Source organism: Furipterus horrens, unplaced genomic scaffold, assembly GCF_987537825.1.
Source record: "Furipterus horrens unplaced genomic scaffold, mFurHor1.1.pri manual_scaffold_4, whole genome shotgun sequence".
In the NCBI taxonomy this organism is placed as follows: Eukaryota; Metazoa; Chordata; class Mammalia; order Chiroptera; family Furipteridae; genus Furipterus; species Furipterus horrens.
Window position 1 is genome coordinate 184,471,403 of NW_028327174.1, and position 13,768 is coordinate 184,485,170.

General features: G+C 45.1%; 1 protein-coding gene across 7 annotated transcripts in view; it reads right to left on the reverse strand.

Moving 5' to 3' along the window:
• The window catches only part of PTPN3 (protein tyrosine phosphatase non-receptor type 3), a 133,849-nt gene that overhangs the window by 40,578 nt on the left and 79,503 nt on the right, over positions 1-13,768 (reverse strand). For 6 of the 7 annotated variants that reach the window (XM_090274537.1, XM_090274536.1, XM_090274541.1 and 3 more), the window contains 5 exons: positions 8,588-8,708; positions 7,155-7,242; positions 4,366-4,454; positions 3,186-3,249; positions 1,690-1,862 (listed from right to left, as the gene is read on the reverse strand). In XM_090274537.1, coding sequence (XP_090130663.1) covers positions 1,690-1,862; positions 3,186-3,249; positions 4,366-4,454; positions 7,155-7,242; positions 8,588-8,708 — 535 coding nt within the window. Of the gene's footprint in view, positions 1-1,689; positions 1,863-3,185; positions 3,250-4,365; positions 4,455-7,154; positions 7,243-7,461; positions 7,551-8,587; positions 8,709-13,768 lie in introns of those variants that run through there. The other variant, XM_090274542.1, reaches the window with a different exon arrangement.

Below are 13,768 nucleotides of genomic sequence, written 5' to 3' on the forward strand. Positions count from 1 at the left end.
AAAAGCGATTCTCTCCTGGCCTGGTTTGTCCTCATGTTATTTCTTCTCTTCTGGTGAAGGTGTTTTCTTGTTGCTTCCAGAATATAACCAAGCCTTACCAGATGAGAAGGGATTTCAGAATAACATAGATAACTTTGTATGAATACAAACGTGGACTGTCTTCCTAGGTGCTTCTCAGCATCCTATTGGCAGGGGCTGTCACGGGTAACTCTTTGAGAGAAGACCTGAGAATATGCTCAGACAGTAGAATTTCAGGTCTTGTTCTTTGTGCCACCCTGAAGATTACTTTTGAAATTTATTTGTAGGAAGAATTTAAATCTTAGAAATCTAGACCCCTCAGAAAATGAATTATTTCAGAGGATGAAGTTTGAAGCCAGTTTAGGGGAAACTCAGTTCTTGAATTTCTAATACATATTTGCTGCAGTTTAAAATCAACAACAAAGAGCAAAAACCAAAAGGATACAAACAATAAAAAATACCTCCTAGAGTATCAATGTACTAATTTACAATAAGAAATACTATTGTCACCCTCATCCAAATGCTCCCAGCAGCACTGCTAGGAGACTCTACATTGGAAGCCACATCACCATGGGCTGAGAGCGCAGCATCGGAAGGAAAGCAAGCTGGATAATTCAAAGGTTTAACGTAGCAGTTCCCCAAAGACTGTGTCATAGGTTATTAATAGGTTCTCTTTGCAGGGGAAAGTGTCCCATTGTCCCATAAGCTTGGAAAACACAGAACACGTTTCTTTTATGTGGACCCTTTAAGGTGCCCTAATGTCCAAATGCGCAGATATATCTCTGTGGGCCAACCAAGTCATGGAACCTCTCCAAGCCTCAATTTCCTCATCCATAAAATGGAGATAACGAGGGCTGAAATTTTCCAGTCTGCTGAGGCTGATACTGGTAGTCAAGAATTGCTGACCAGTGCCCCTAAACTGCCCCCAATATCCCAAGTGACCTGCCCCCACAAAAACATAGGCTACATGGCTAGTTTATTTAGAGAATAAATTTTAATCTATATTAAAAGGTAAAAATTTATAGCGTGATTTCTTTTACTATACTTCTTTTTAAATACTTTGAATATTATTCTTGTAGATAATACTACACATGGGATTCTTAGAAGAATTAAATATAATTAAGAAGGTGCATAGTACAAAGTAAGCACTAAATAATTATGTTATAATTATTAGTTATGTCATGATTGTTATATATAGCATACCCCAAAGTCACTTGACTCTGGAAATCTTTAATGCTGTTCATTCATTATTACGAAGCACCTCAAGGAATTAACAGTCTGTGGGAGAGGCTATCTTAGTGGCAACAGGCCACGAAAGCCCATATGCCAGGGATCATGGTGACCCTGAGTCACGGCCACATGCTTCTTATTGTGACAGGGTGTGAGAGCAGCTGTGATCTCCGCTGCCTGGGGGCTCAGAGGACAGCAGTGTTGAGAAGGCAGAGACGAACCGTGAGAATGTGAGCAGTGTCTGAGTATGTGCGGGAAGAGACACCACTGCCCCCAGCGAGACCTTCAGCCAGGGTCCCGAGACCCACCAGCAGCTCAGGCGCCACGGCCTGGGGCCCCAGGGCGACAGCATCCCTACCCGTGACTGAGGACGTGCACGACCCAGTGGTGACCCAGACATGTTTCCATCCCAGTCTGGTGTGGAGACTACAGCGCACTCACTTTTTGGGGTTCCTAGAGCCCAGCGTCCAGTACTGAGACAGAGCATTCTTTTCCTGAGGTAGTAGCTTCTTTGCCTGAAAGAACGTATGGTGCTCGACACAGGATTTCCACAAGTTTTTGCAAGATCGGTAATTGAGCATGTTGAAGGCCACAATATGATCCCTGGATTCAGTCTGGGAGGAAAAAACAGAGTAGAGGTTTCATCTGCGCAGGTGCAGAAGCGGGGTCTCAGCACTGCACACCACGTCAGTGGCAGTCAGGGACGCCACCATGGACAGCGGACAGACAACTGGCTTCACGAGGCCTCAGGCCACGCCCAGGGCTACAGGAACACCCAAGAGCAGGGTCTGAGCCACCTTATTAGCGGTAAGACGACCAGAGTCTGCTCTGCAGTGGTATCTGGCCCCTTCATGCACACTTTCATTTCCAGTGCACTTACATTTCTAGGTTGGATATATTTGGAGCAACCATTAAGGGCTGTCTGATACATTCCCCTGAAAATTTAGCTCTGGGGAAACCTCTCCCCTAGAGATTCTTTCGCCTATCAGACAGGAATTTTATAATGCTTTAGATTTCTCTATTTGCTTTCCACAAAGCCGAGTTAAATCTAGCACTCATACAGAAAAATCACTTTAATTATTTGCTTTACCATCAGCCTACATGAGTTCAGGATTTCTGTTTGCATGTTAAATTACCACCCTGTGCATTTCTGGGCCACCTTGAATCTTGTCTGGAGGAGGGGGGTCAGGAGACCCAGATTCTAGCCCTAGTTTTCTCTGGGCTTTTGTGTTCTCGTTTCTAAGCGTTCACTGCGATGGGGAGCCAGCCACTTTAGGTACATATTAGCTTTGAAACACTGGAAATGGACATAGTGACAGGAAGTGCGAAATGTGCAGCAGAACAAGACGGACTCTGGTTTCGGGGGAAGAGCAGGCAGCTCTGATGTGAACTCCAGCCCCTCCACTGCCTGGCTGTGGAGGCCTCAGCTTCCCCACTGTGAAGTCGTCTTTCCCGTGGATAAGCCAGCTGAGCTGCCTGGAGAGCCAGGGCCTCCTAGGAGACACATGCAATGTGGCTGGCGTGCATTGAAAACACACCAAGGGAAGGAACTGAACCTGCTGACACTTACTGCTCCTCTCCTGCGCCAGGTACCCTGGCCAGCGCTCTTTTACTTAATCCTCGTGATTCCCTGAGAAGCAGGTGTGCCTGCATTTCCGTAAAGACGGTAACTCGGGCTAGGGTAGGTTAAGAAACCTGCCCAGTTGATAAGTGGAGGAGCGAGCCTGAATCCACCATCTGGCTCCAAAGCAAGCTACTTCTCCCGCCAGATGAGCAGAGTGAGTCACACAGAGAAAGGCTGGGTCCTCCAGGCTCCAAGGGCCGCTTTCTTTCTGCCATGTGCCCTTCTCGTTATACACGTGGCAAATTGCCTCCCCCTGCCGTAGGAGCTGAGGTGGCTGAACACGAGAAGCAAAGCAAGCGGAGACAGAACTCACCTGTTTTTGTCGCTGGTGTATAAAGAACTTTTTCCTTTTGAAAGAAATTTTTAGAATGTTCACCCTGCAAAAAAGAAAAGAAAACACACAAGAAAGCACATCAGGGGCCAGCTGGGCTGTAGCTGACATCTCCCAAGGAGCATCCTCTAGTCCATGAAGGTAATGACTGGAGTCCATTTCAGTGTGGAAATGACCGTGACCCCATTGCCTCGGCTAAACACCAAGCAGCTGACTGAAGTTGAACATCACACAAGGGCCACCGGATTATGATGCAACTTTTAAATAACAAGAACTATGGGCAGTGTGCTCTTTGCCGGCAGCTGCTTTTGCGACACTGCAGCTCTGTGTGAGCTGGCGTGTACCTGGGGAAGACAGGTGAGGGCAGTGTGGGGCAGCAGAAAGAGGACAGACAGAGCTGCCAGACCAGACTCACATCCCAGCTCCATTACTTAACAGCTGTGTGTTCGGTAGCCTCTTGATTGTTTGCACAACAACGCAATCGCAGCCGGCCACCATTAACTGAGCATTTCGTATATACCTGGCCCCCTGCTAAATGCTTTACAAGCAACCCCTCAATTAAGCCTTGCAACAGTCCTGAAAAGTACGTTTTATTATGCCCAGTTTTCAGATGAGGGAACTGAGGCTCAGACACATCACCTAAGTGCTGACTAGGAATGCTTGTAGTGGGAATCCAAGCCTGTGCTCCTAAGTCCTCCACTATGAAGTCTCTGCCTTTCTCATGGGCTTGGCTTGTGAGGATTCAGGTCTTGGGTCCCCTTAGTTTTTAGACCATAACTGAACCCTTGGTAAAAGTTCAATTAGTAACTAAACAACCACACTGAAAATATAGCTCCTGGCCAGAGGAAGTTCTCTGAATTCTGACCAGTGCACTGCCCAGGGTTCCTTAACTCCAAAAGCTGCCTTGCGCCACTTTACCCACATCTCTGCTGAGCATCCCACAGGGTGACTTTGGGGTGGGGGAGGGGAATGTCAATGAAAACCAAACTAATGTTCCCAAGTTCTGAATCTAGATCCAATTCAGAGGTCAGAGGTAAACACTTGGGAGAACGTCTCTATCCCTTTTTAAGAAATAAACGTTTAAAATTAGAGGTGACATTACTTTTGTCCAGCATATTTTTAAAGCATGATGCAGAAATAACTAGAACCAGTTTGTACTTACCAGGGATAGAAACTTGTGCAAATATACTTTCGGTACACAGCAATGCCCCCGGAAGCAATTCCAATCATTAGATCTAAACTGTGCAGATCCTGTCAAAAGGAAGACCGCAGATTCACGGCATGTTACGGTCAGGCTTGTGTCCTCTGGTAACTTGAGCACCCACGCTTTTATAAACATGTATAAGCTCCAATGGGAAAATGTTATCGAAAAGGGGCAAAAAACCTCACCTTAAGAGATACTTAAGATCTCGGTACTTAGCAGCAGCTTCTTCTAAAGTGAATGCACCTGCCTGACAGTAATACCTGCTCCACCAGTTTCAAAAGTTACCCGGAAAGCCCACCCATTCCACAGAATCACTAAAACAAAATTTGATTTTACATTTTCAACAATGAGTATTAGATAACCACATTAAAGTCAGAAAGGCCTTGTGCCCTGCATAGCTTTATATAAATCTCAACTCCTGCCACTAAAAAGGCTTTAGCTATTATAACGAACTGTACATCCACTGACTTTAAACCCAATGAAGATATAAATATTGCTTATACATCCAGTAAGTTTAATATTTATGAAGAACCTATGTGCTAGGCATCGCCATAGATAACAAAGATGCAGAAGAAGGATACGGCAACTATAAGCTATTTAAGTCTGTTTGGGAACAAGGTAATAAAATTTTTAAATAAACCAGTTCCTTCCCTTGAGTCATCTATATCCCTATTTACCCAATCAGATAACTTGTAATTACAAAGGAGGAGCAGAGTTTCACTTGGTTTGCACTTACTAGCTGTGTTATTTTGGACTACTGAGCCTCAGTTTTTCCTTTTGTGCAATAAGGGTTATTGAACACACCTCCAAGGGTTTCCTCAAGTTGAAATTAGAGAATCTAAAAACATAGAACAGGGCTTGAGACAACTCACTTTTGAAAAATGATGTGAACATGGGGAATTAGAGAAACTGGCCGAAGAAAACAGCGCTGAAATATTGAAGAATCCAGAGAGTAGACACTGTTGGGCACCCAACTGAAATCACACGCTTACGCAACCCCAGACTTGCTTGGTGAAAACCAGGGTTACATTTAAACATGACCCCTGGGATCCAAATATAGGGAAAAATACTAAGCAGGTAGGACAAACAAGTTAGCAAATAAAATCAAAATTGAATGCAGAATAAGGAAGTAAACGAATGGCCTGGGTGGGCAATGACCTGGATCTCAATTCCCTGGTTCTGCACTTCAGCCCAGCAGCAGTTACTGATCACTCAACTCCTGTGCCCATCCCCACACCTCCCAGCCCCGCTCCTCCAAGGCAGGGCCATATGACCAGTGCTGGCCAATGTGCTAGTATCAGAAGTGATAGTGCATCTCTTCTGAGGCAGGTCGTGTAAGAGCTGGTGTGCAGCCTCCAGCCTCTTCCCTTGAGACGAGCAGGAGGCCTTGGGCTAAGATGCTGAAGCCACAAGACGAGCAGCGTAGACTGCTGAGTCACACCCGCAGGAGGGCTGCCCTGGAGAGCCGTCAGGACCCACTGCTGACTGAATTACTGAGAAACTTTGTGGTATCAAGGTTTTGAGAGTCAGAGAGTTTTGGTGGATACAGTGTAGCCAGGGGTAATCTAACTGCCTCTGATACCTTGGAGGTGTCGGCTAGACAGGTAATCAACTGGCCTCAGATCCCTTATGGGGCCCTGGGGGTGGGGAGAACATGGGTAAACTCAGGCAGATAGAAAGCCTACTTCACCACTGAAGAGAGTTCTCCACAACATTCCACTAGAGACAAAATGTAATTTGCACCTGGGACTTAATGGTCAAGTCCCCAAGTTGATTATTTTGTATGATCCAGTATCTTCTTCATACTTTATTACTTATGTTATAACTTGCCTGCCACAGTTTTGGAATTGAAGAAAGTGTTTCTATGAATTACAAAAATATTGTATAGATATAAAATTTGGTCATTTACTCAACTTCCCTGAGCATCAGCTTTCTCACCTGCAAAATGAGACAATTAGAACACTAACTTCATAAGGTTACTATAATCTTTAAATGAGACCTTATGGTCTCATATGAGAGCATCTAGAAGAATGGCCAGTACATGCTTAGGTGTTCAACCAATATTTGCTTCCTTTCCAATATGATGTAGGCCAATTATAGGTAGAAAAATTAAAGGTCAGATATCAATTAGATAGTGCTGGGGTCATGCACTGAATGCACTACTTGTGTTCTGTAAGTCCCTTTGAAAAGTCCATGAATATCAGTTTCTTCATCTGTAAAAATGGGAATAATGATAATACCTCATGGGAAATAAATAAGCTGCTGTGTGGCAGACAGACATTACTCAGAAAATAATAGATATTAGTCAATTTTATTTTAAAAATTACAATTTAAAATATTGATTTTCATAATCATATAATAATTTTTAAAAATAATCATACTTGAGTAATTAGCTTTAATTTGAACAGCACTGAGATTAAATAGTAGAAACCTTACCTCATTAAAGTGTTACTTAGAAAATAGATTTTTTGCTTTTTTCACCATAATATAACATGGCTGTACAGAAATTACCTGTATCTAATCCTCTGACCCCCCACCCCAATAAAGTCTTCAAGTACAAAGGCAAACATGAAAAAAGCAATTGAATAAAAAACCAGCAAAACTCAGTAATACTTTATAAACTTCCAAACAAACAAACAAAAAAAAAGGACTTTCTTTTTTTTGCAAGAGAAAAAGTTTCAGATGATGTTTTCAAACTTTCAGAAATTAAAATAATTTTTGAAGCAAAATGTGCCAAGGCCACCTACCCGACCACTGTGCAGTTCCACTCCATAGAAGTCGAGGGTCCGTGCTATGTTGATGAAGCAAGATTCAGCTTCTGATTGCTTCAGCCCACTAGAGAAGGCAGAAGATAGAGTTCACCCAAGAGAGGATATTAATTCCAATTTAAAAAATTAATACAAATCTAAAAAATTTGATAGCCTTACTCTAAAGTTACTAAATGCCTTATGTTATCCATCTTAATCTAAATCTAGATTCTACTAAACCAGGCTTTCCTTCTTGTCCACTGAACAAGACTTCACCTAGCCCACTCATTTCTTTATTAAATAGTACTTCTCATTTAGCAGGCGCTCAATATTCAGACACGGGAAACTGTCACCTTCCGGAATTTCCACCCTACTTATTCCAAGTTGCTTAATAGGTGCTCTTTAGGTCTTTCTGCCTTTATCCACCCTTTTAGCAGCAGCCTCAGACTTCCAAACGTCACTGTACTATTTTGGGATGCTGGCTTCTGCCTGGGGAGCAATTCTGGGAGAGAGGATTGGCAGTGCCTTTTAGAAGGGACGCTGGCTGTTTGGCCTTTGCTTTTATGGCCTTCCCAAGCACATGAGGTCCCTTGAGACCTGGCCTTCCAGTTGGTGGGGGGGGGGGGGGCGGGGGGGGAGGAGGGGCACCATAGCTTCAAGTAAGCTGAGGCAAGGGAAGAGGAAGCCAGGTGGGGTGTGTTCATTGCAGTAAAGGCTTGGTCTGAGAAAGTGCAGAAGCCTGGGGTTCCCCTCTGGAAGTGAGGCAACTCCATGAGCTGAAGCTAGAGAGGGCCTCACACTGACCCAACCTGTCAGCATTTTTGTCCGTATGCCCATATAGTTAGTCCTATCTAAAGGAATGACCCATTTAAAAAAAAAATCATTTATTTATTTTTAGAGAGAGGGGAACGGAAGGAGAAAGAGAGGGACAGAAACATCAATATGTGGATGCCTCTAGCGCGCCCCCAACTGGGGACCTGGCTAGCAATCCGGGCATGTGCTCTGACTGGGAATCGAACCAGCAACCCTTTGGTTCGCCGGGTGGTGCTCAATCCACCGAACCACAACAGCCAGGGCAGGAATGGCCCATTTTATTGAATGGGGTAAACCGTTAAAAGGTTTGCCTGGTAGGGCCACTTTGTGGGGCAGTCATTTAAAAATGAACCTTTCCTTCAGGAGTTAACTGATTTCAACGATATCCTGAAAGAGAACACGGCAAATCACCCTCAACTCTTGCTGCATTTTACACTTTACAGAACACCGGTTATGCCAAATATACATGCCCTCGTAAAGTTCAAAGGTTCACAAACCCCCAACATCTTGAAAGAAGGTCCGTGAACAAAAGGGAGAGAACACAGCAAACACAAGGGGACACAGGGCTGACAGTACTCAGCCGAGGTCCCCAAAGTAGGCCACCCCACCACTCCTCTCACCTGTGCTGCTCGTGGAGCGATGTCACCTTTGCTAAGAAGTCATCATTCTGATCTGGTATAAACTGACTATCAGCAAGATAGCCTGGATGATGAATGGAAGGATCATAGTCTCCAAAATGAGCTATCAAAACAGAATGAGGAGGAAATTGCCCTTTCAACATGGTCTGCATTTATAAGTATCGATAGCATCACAAGAAAAACATTAATTAGAAATATTCTCCCCCGAAAGTTCTGCCACCACTGAACCTGAGCTTCCCATTAGCTCCAATTCCACACTTATTACTTGGACTCTCCCTGCAGGTGAAGTGCTGCCACGTGGGGCTCCAACCCAATTCTCCTTGTCCCTGAGGCCACGCAAGGGGGAAGGAGGAGACTGTTTGAATCTAGGTTCTTCCTATTCGAATCCCACATCTGTTCTACACTCTAGGCAGCACAGCAGTTCCTGCACATACCCCTGGGTAAGGAACAATAAGAGAACCCACTCTGAAAAACATCACTTTGTATGCCAGGCACCGTGCAGGCTCTCTGTAGTGTCCCAAGGGTATGTAACACTGGACCAACCTGCTATCAAAAATGGGTGAGGGGAGAACAGAGGTCATGCTGACCCGCTCGCTGTCTGCATCTTGACTCACTCTCTGGAATTCAAGAAGAATAGGTGGAAGGGAACCAGGAAGTGTTCAGAGGCCAAGGGGTGGGGGTGGTGAGGCATGAGGAATGAGAGTGGGTAGGGCTGAATGGTCTAGGTCCTAACAAGGCTGAAGGAAGAGTTTTGGGGGAGAAGGAAACATTCTTAGGGGAATCAGAAGAAAGGAAGACAGATGTTGGGGCTGTCAGAGAAATACTATTGAGGACCTGCAGCCAGAGAGGGAAGAGAAAAGAGGGGTCTTATAGATGAACTCCCAGACTGGCCCCTGGTTCAAATGGCACATCTCCCTCCAGATCCTTGACTGTCCTCTGCAGACACGATCCACTGAGGTCTGTGGTGTGACAAGTATTCCTGAGAGCTGGGCAGTGCTGAACCTGTACAAGTGGACGTGGCTGCCCTGGGGACGCAAACCACCTGGGTGTCTGGACCGCTGAGGAGGCCGGGAAAAAGAACCCTGGGCGGGGAGCCAAGGATACCTACTTCCCTTCCCCAAGATTTAGTTTTTCCATCTGTATAAAAACAGGAGAAAGACAACTTCTAGCTCTGATGGGCAATTAATCTAGTATTTCATTTTCTTGACAGAACAGAAAAAAGAGACTATTTCATCTTTTTCTTAAAAATACGAACCTAGATCTTTCCAAAGGTTTTAACGAATTCTTCCTGCAGCTGGCTTCAATGCCAGAGGGCTTCTGAGGACCCACGACAGTCTCAGAGCACCCGTTCCACAGCAGAAGGTTTCTAAATCAAACACAACTCCTCTACCACAAGCACGCGGACTGCAGAGGACTGAGGCCATGTGTCATGGCCAGTCCCAGAGGAAAGGACGTGAGCCAGGTGTCCACTTAGGTGGGTTTCAGCACAATGTTGAGAGGTCAGATGCAAGGGTATCTTTCTTTACATCCACTCAGCCTTGCTGACCCACAGCTGCCATCACCCACAAGGGCCGCTCTGAGATCTCAGTGTAATGAAGGGATTCATGTCCTCCTACACTGTTCCTGGCAGGCTGGGGGTGGGCCGGAATCACCTGTAGAGCCTAGCTCCTAGGTGAGGCACACAGCAGGTACTCAGGGATGTGGTACCTAGAATGGACTTGTATAGGCTAATGCAAAGTTCAATTTAGGAAGGAGAAGAGGGCAGAAAGCCAAGTGACCTATGCATGCAGGCTTGGTCAAGGGTGGACCACAGGCCATGCAGGCCAGCCAAATGAGGCTGTATGCTGTCAGCACAGTGTGGCTTACAAGTGATTTTGGGCACAGTGAAGTGTACAATAGTGCATCTACAGGAAGTAATTTAGATGCCCTGACACAGGGTTTGCAACAAGGAAAGTTCAAGAAAGCTTTAGAATCCCCTCATCCAAACTCCTCATGCTACCAGGGGAGAAACTAAGGTCCAGAGAGAAGGGACTTGCCCCGATCACAGAGCCATTTTTCAGCATTCCAGATTGAAACCCAGGTGACCCACACCCCAGCTAGTGCTCTTACGAATCCACCAGCCTGCCTGCTTGGCCTGAGCTGCTGCTGGCCATTTGCGGCTGACAGTGGTCATGTCCTGAGAGGGCAACCAAATGCTGCAAGTGATTTTCCTGAGCCTCAGCACAGAGTCCTACTAAGTTGTACTCTGCTGGTTTCATTAGTTCAGAAGATCCTCTTGGATCTTGATTTGGTCATCCATCATATAACTAACAATTCCAACCCCAAGACAAACAGCAAGGTTCTCTCTTCAGTCAAGTCACCGACAAACATCTGAACTTAACACAGGACCAACGAACCTCCCTGTAGGGTGGTTTTCCCTTGAAATCTTAGTCGGCTACTCTGTGCTAAGTCCTGTGCTAGCCACTAGGGGGAAACAAATTTAACAGGTCACACACAAACACAAGAAAGCACAGAGCAGTTTTCACTTTGATTTCAAGGATGTCATGGCAAGAGATGCTCCTGATAACCCAGCGGGAGGCCATACTTTCATCCCCATTAAACAGATGATGGAATTGGGACTCAAGGAAGGGGCCTGCCCACTGTTGCTCAGCTGATAACTTGGAGCCTGGACTTTGACCACGGTCCAGACTCTATGTATTAACTATAACACATGCCCAGGTGATACATGCAAAAGCTAATTATGGCAGAAGAAAAGGAAATAAGGGCTTATGCATGGGAAATCCCTTGTCTTTTAAGTCCCATGTACTCTTCTGATATTTTATATTTTGTAAAAAAAAAAAAAAAAAAAAAAAAAGAGAGTATGTCACAGGAACTCAAATGTGTGGCATTTCAAGCTAATCCCCCAACTCCCACTTGAGCTTCGAGGCTCTTCTCAGGGGTCCTCACTGGGAAGCTTTGACGAACTCCCTCGCCTCTCCCCCAGGCAGGATGCAGCACATCCTCTTTGCTCATCCTTCCTTGCCAGCACCATCGGTCCGCCTCCGCCTTCCCACCAGGCTGTGTGCCCCTCACGTGGAGCAGCCATGCCGTCTGTCTGCGCACACCGAGCCTAGTGCAGCACCTCCACACACGCCACAGGCTCAGACGACATTATGGAGCAAGTACATACTTCTAAAAACTTGATTCTTTGAGCCTCATAAACCCTGACAGGACACCAGCAATCTTCCACCATCAAGACTTTTCAGGTACTTCACCCACAGATCACTTTAACTTATCCACTAAGAAAACGTGCCTTTGGTTCACTGATTCGCTGATCATTGGTAGGTAAGTTTTGTCTTCACATTACATGCCCATCTTGGGGCAATGTGGCAAAATATATCAGTTAAAATGTAGGCATACTCTTTGATCCAGCAATTTCATATATAAAAATTTGTGTTATAGAAATGTATATACAGAGTACGGAAAAATATCTTTACTGAAGGTGCAGGAATAAAGAACTTAAACTTAAAACTGCTTGCATGACAACTCATGATATAATTTAGCATGACAGTCAAGCTAGTATTTCCACTGAAGCTAGTGTGTACTTTTTAGATGCTAATAATTTTCTTTGGCTCCAATCTTTTGCAGAGTAGAACCTGACTACTGAAGCTTAAATAAGACTTTTTTTCCATTGTTAAATTTACCCTAAATAGAATTTGTTTACAATAGGCAGTATTTTCTAAAAGCTTCCTACTAGGCAGACATGAACATACAGTAATAGTGAGTTAACAATTGCCATGTGCCAGGCACTATTCTAAGAACTATACACATATTAACTCATTTTATCTTCACTACAACCCTATGAAGTTGATACTGTTACCATCCCCACTTGACTGATGAAGAAGCCTGCAGAGGCTCAAGGTCATGCAGGTGTAAGTGGAAGAAGCAAAACTCAGGTAATATGGCTTGTCTGTGCTCTCACTGACTCAGTTAATAGCAATGGTTCAACTATAAAAAGTTAGTATTTATAGAGCACCTTCACATATATTATTTGACCAAGTAGTCCCATTGCAAGTTGTCATAATCACCATCATCACCTCCATCTTCCAGGTGAGAAAACTGAGATTCACATAAGTGACAAATGCAGGGGCCAGGACTTAATATCAAGCCTGATTATGTCCTACATCCTTTCCTGTGCTCCTGCCCCTCAAACCTAAAGCTTTAGAGATGAACACCAAACTCACTCTGAGGTACAGGAAAGCCTGGTCTCCTCAGCTGATCAGCCTGGCAGACATGTAGTCCCTGAGGTCAAGAGCTCAATAACAATAGAGCTGATGTGCCATTTCCCACATGGATGTGACATGGCCAGGTCTGTTCCAGACGTACTGTAGGGAAAGGCAAACTTTCAAATCCACCCAGACCTACTTCTGCAACTTCTTCTCAGTTTCCCATTGGGGAGAAGGAGATGCAGGCTAGAGAGAGAGAGACTAACACTGGGTCTTGTCTTATTAGTGAGTAAGGTCACTATTAAAAGTCTCTCTTCCACTTCCTGGTATTACGCAGGTGGGCAGGTAAGCTGCAAGCCCAACCTCCTTGCTCTTCAACTCCCATTTCTGTTCTTTGCTGCCAAGGGAGCAGGAAGACTTAAGGCCACCTCAAAAGTCTCTATCAGCCTTCTCTTGCTACTTTTCCTCTTCTGAGATCACAGTAGGGCGAGTAGTTCAGCCAGCACCTGCTCAGTGACTAGACCAGCTTGCTTTCCCAACTCACTACCATGCAGTCAACCAAGAGGGTAGCAGGCCAAGATGGTATGGGGCTTAGGAGAAGGTAGAGGGACTTTCTTAAGTCTTGAGCTGCCACGCAGCTCTACATGGGCTCTCTGTTGGTGTCCTGTGCTGGCACCATGCAGCGAACTAACCATAAAGTGGGACTTTGCCGTCCGTCTGGCTGGTCACCCTTTGCACCGTGCATACCCGGCACCTACCACAGGGCTGTCGTAAAACAAAGGCTCAATAATGTTTGGCTGATTGAATTAGTAGGTTTGTACTTCAGTTGAAGTAAATAGGTCTTGTCAGAAAAGTCCACTCAGACTTTCTATCCAGTTTGGCAGCCACTGGCCACACATGGCTACTGAGCACTGAAAATGTGGCTAGTCCAGCTGAGATGTGCTGTCAGTGTAAAACC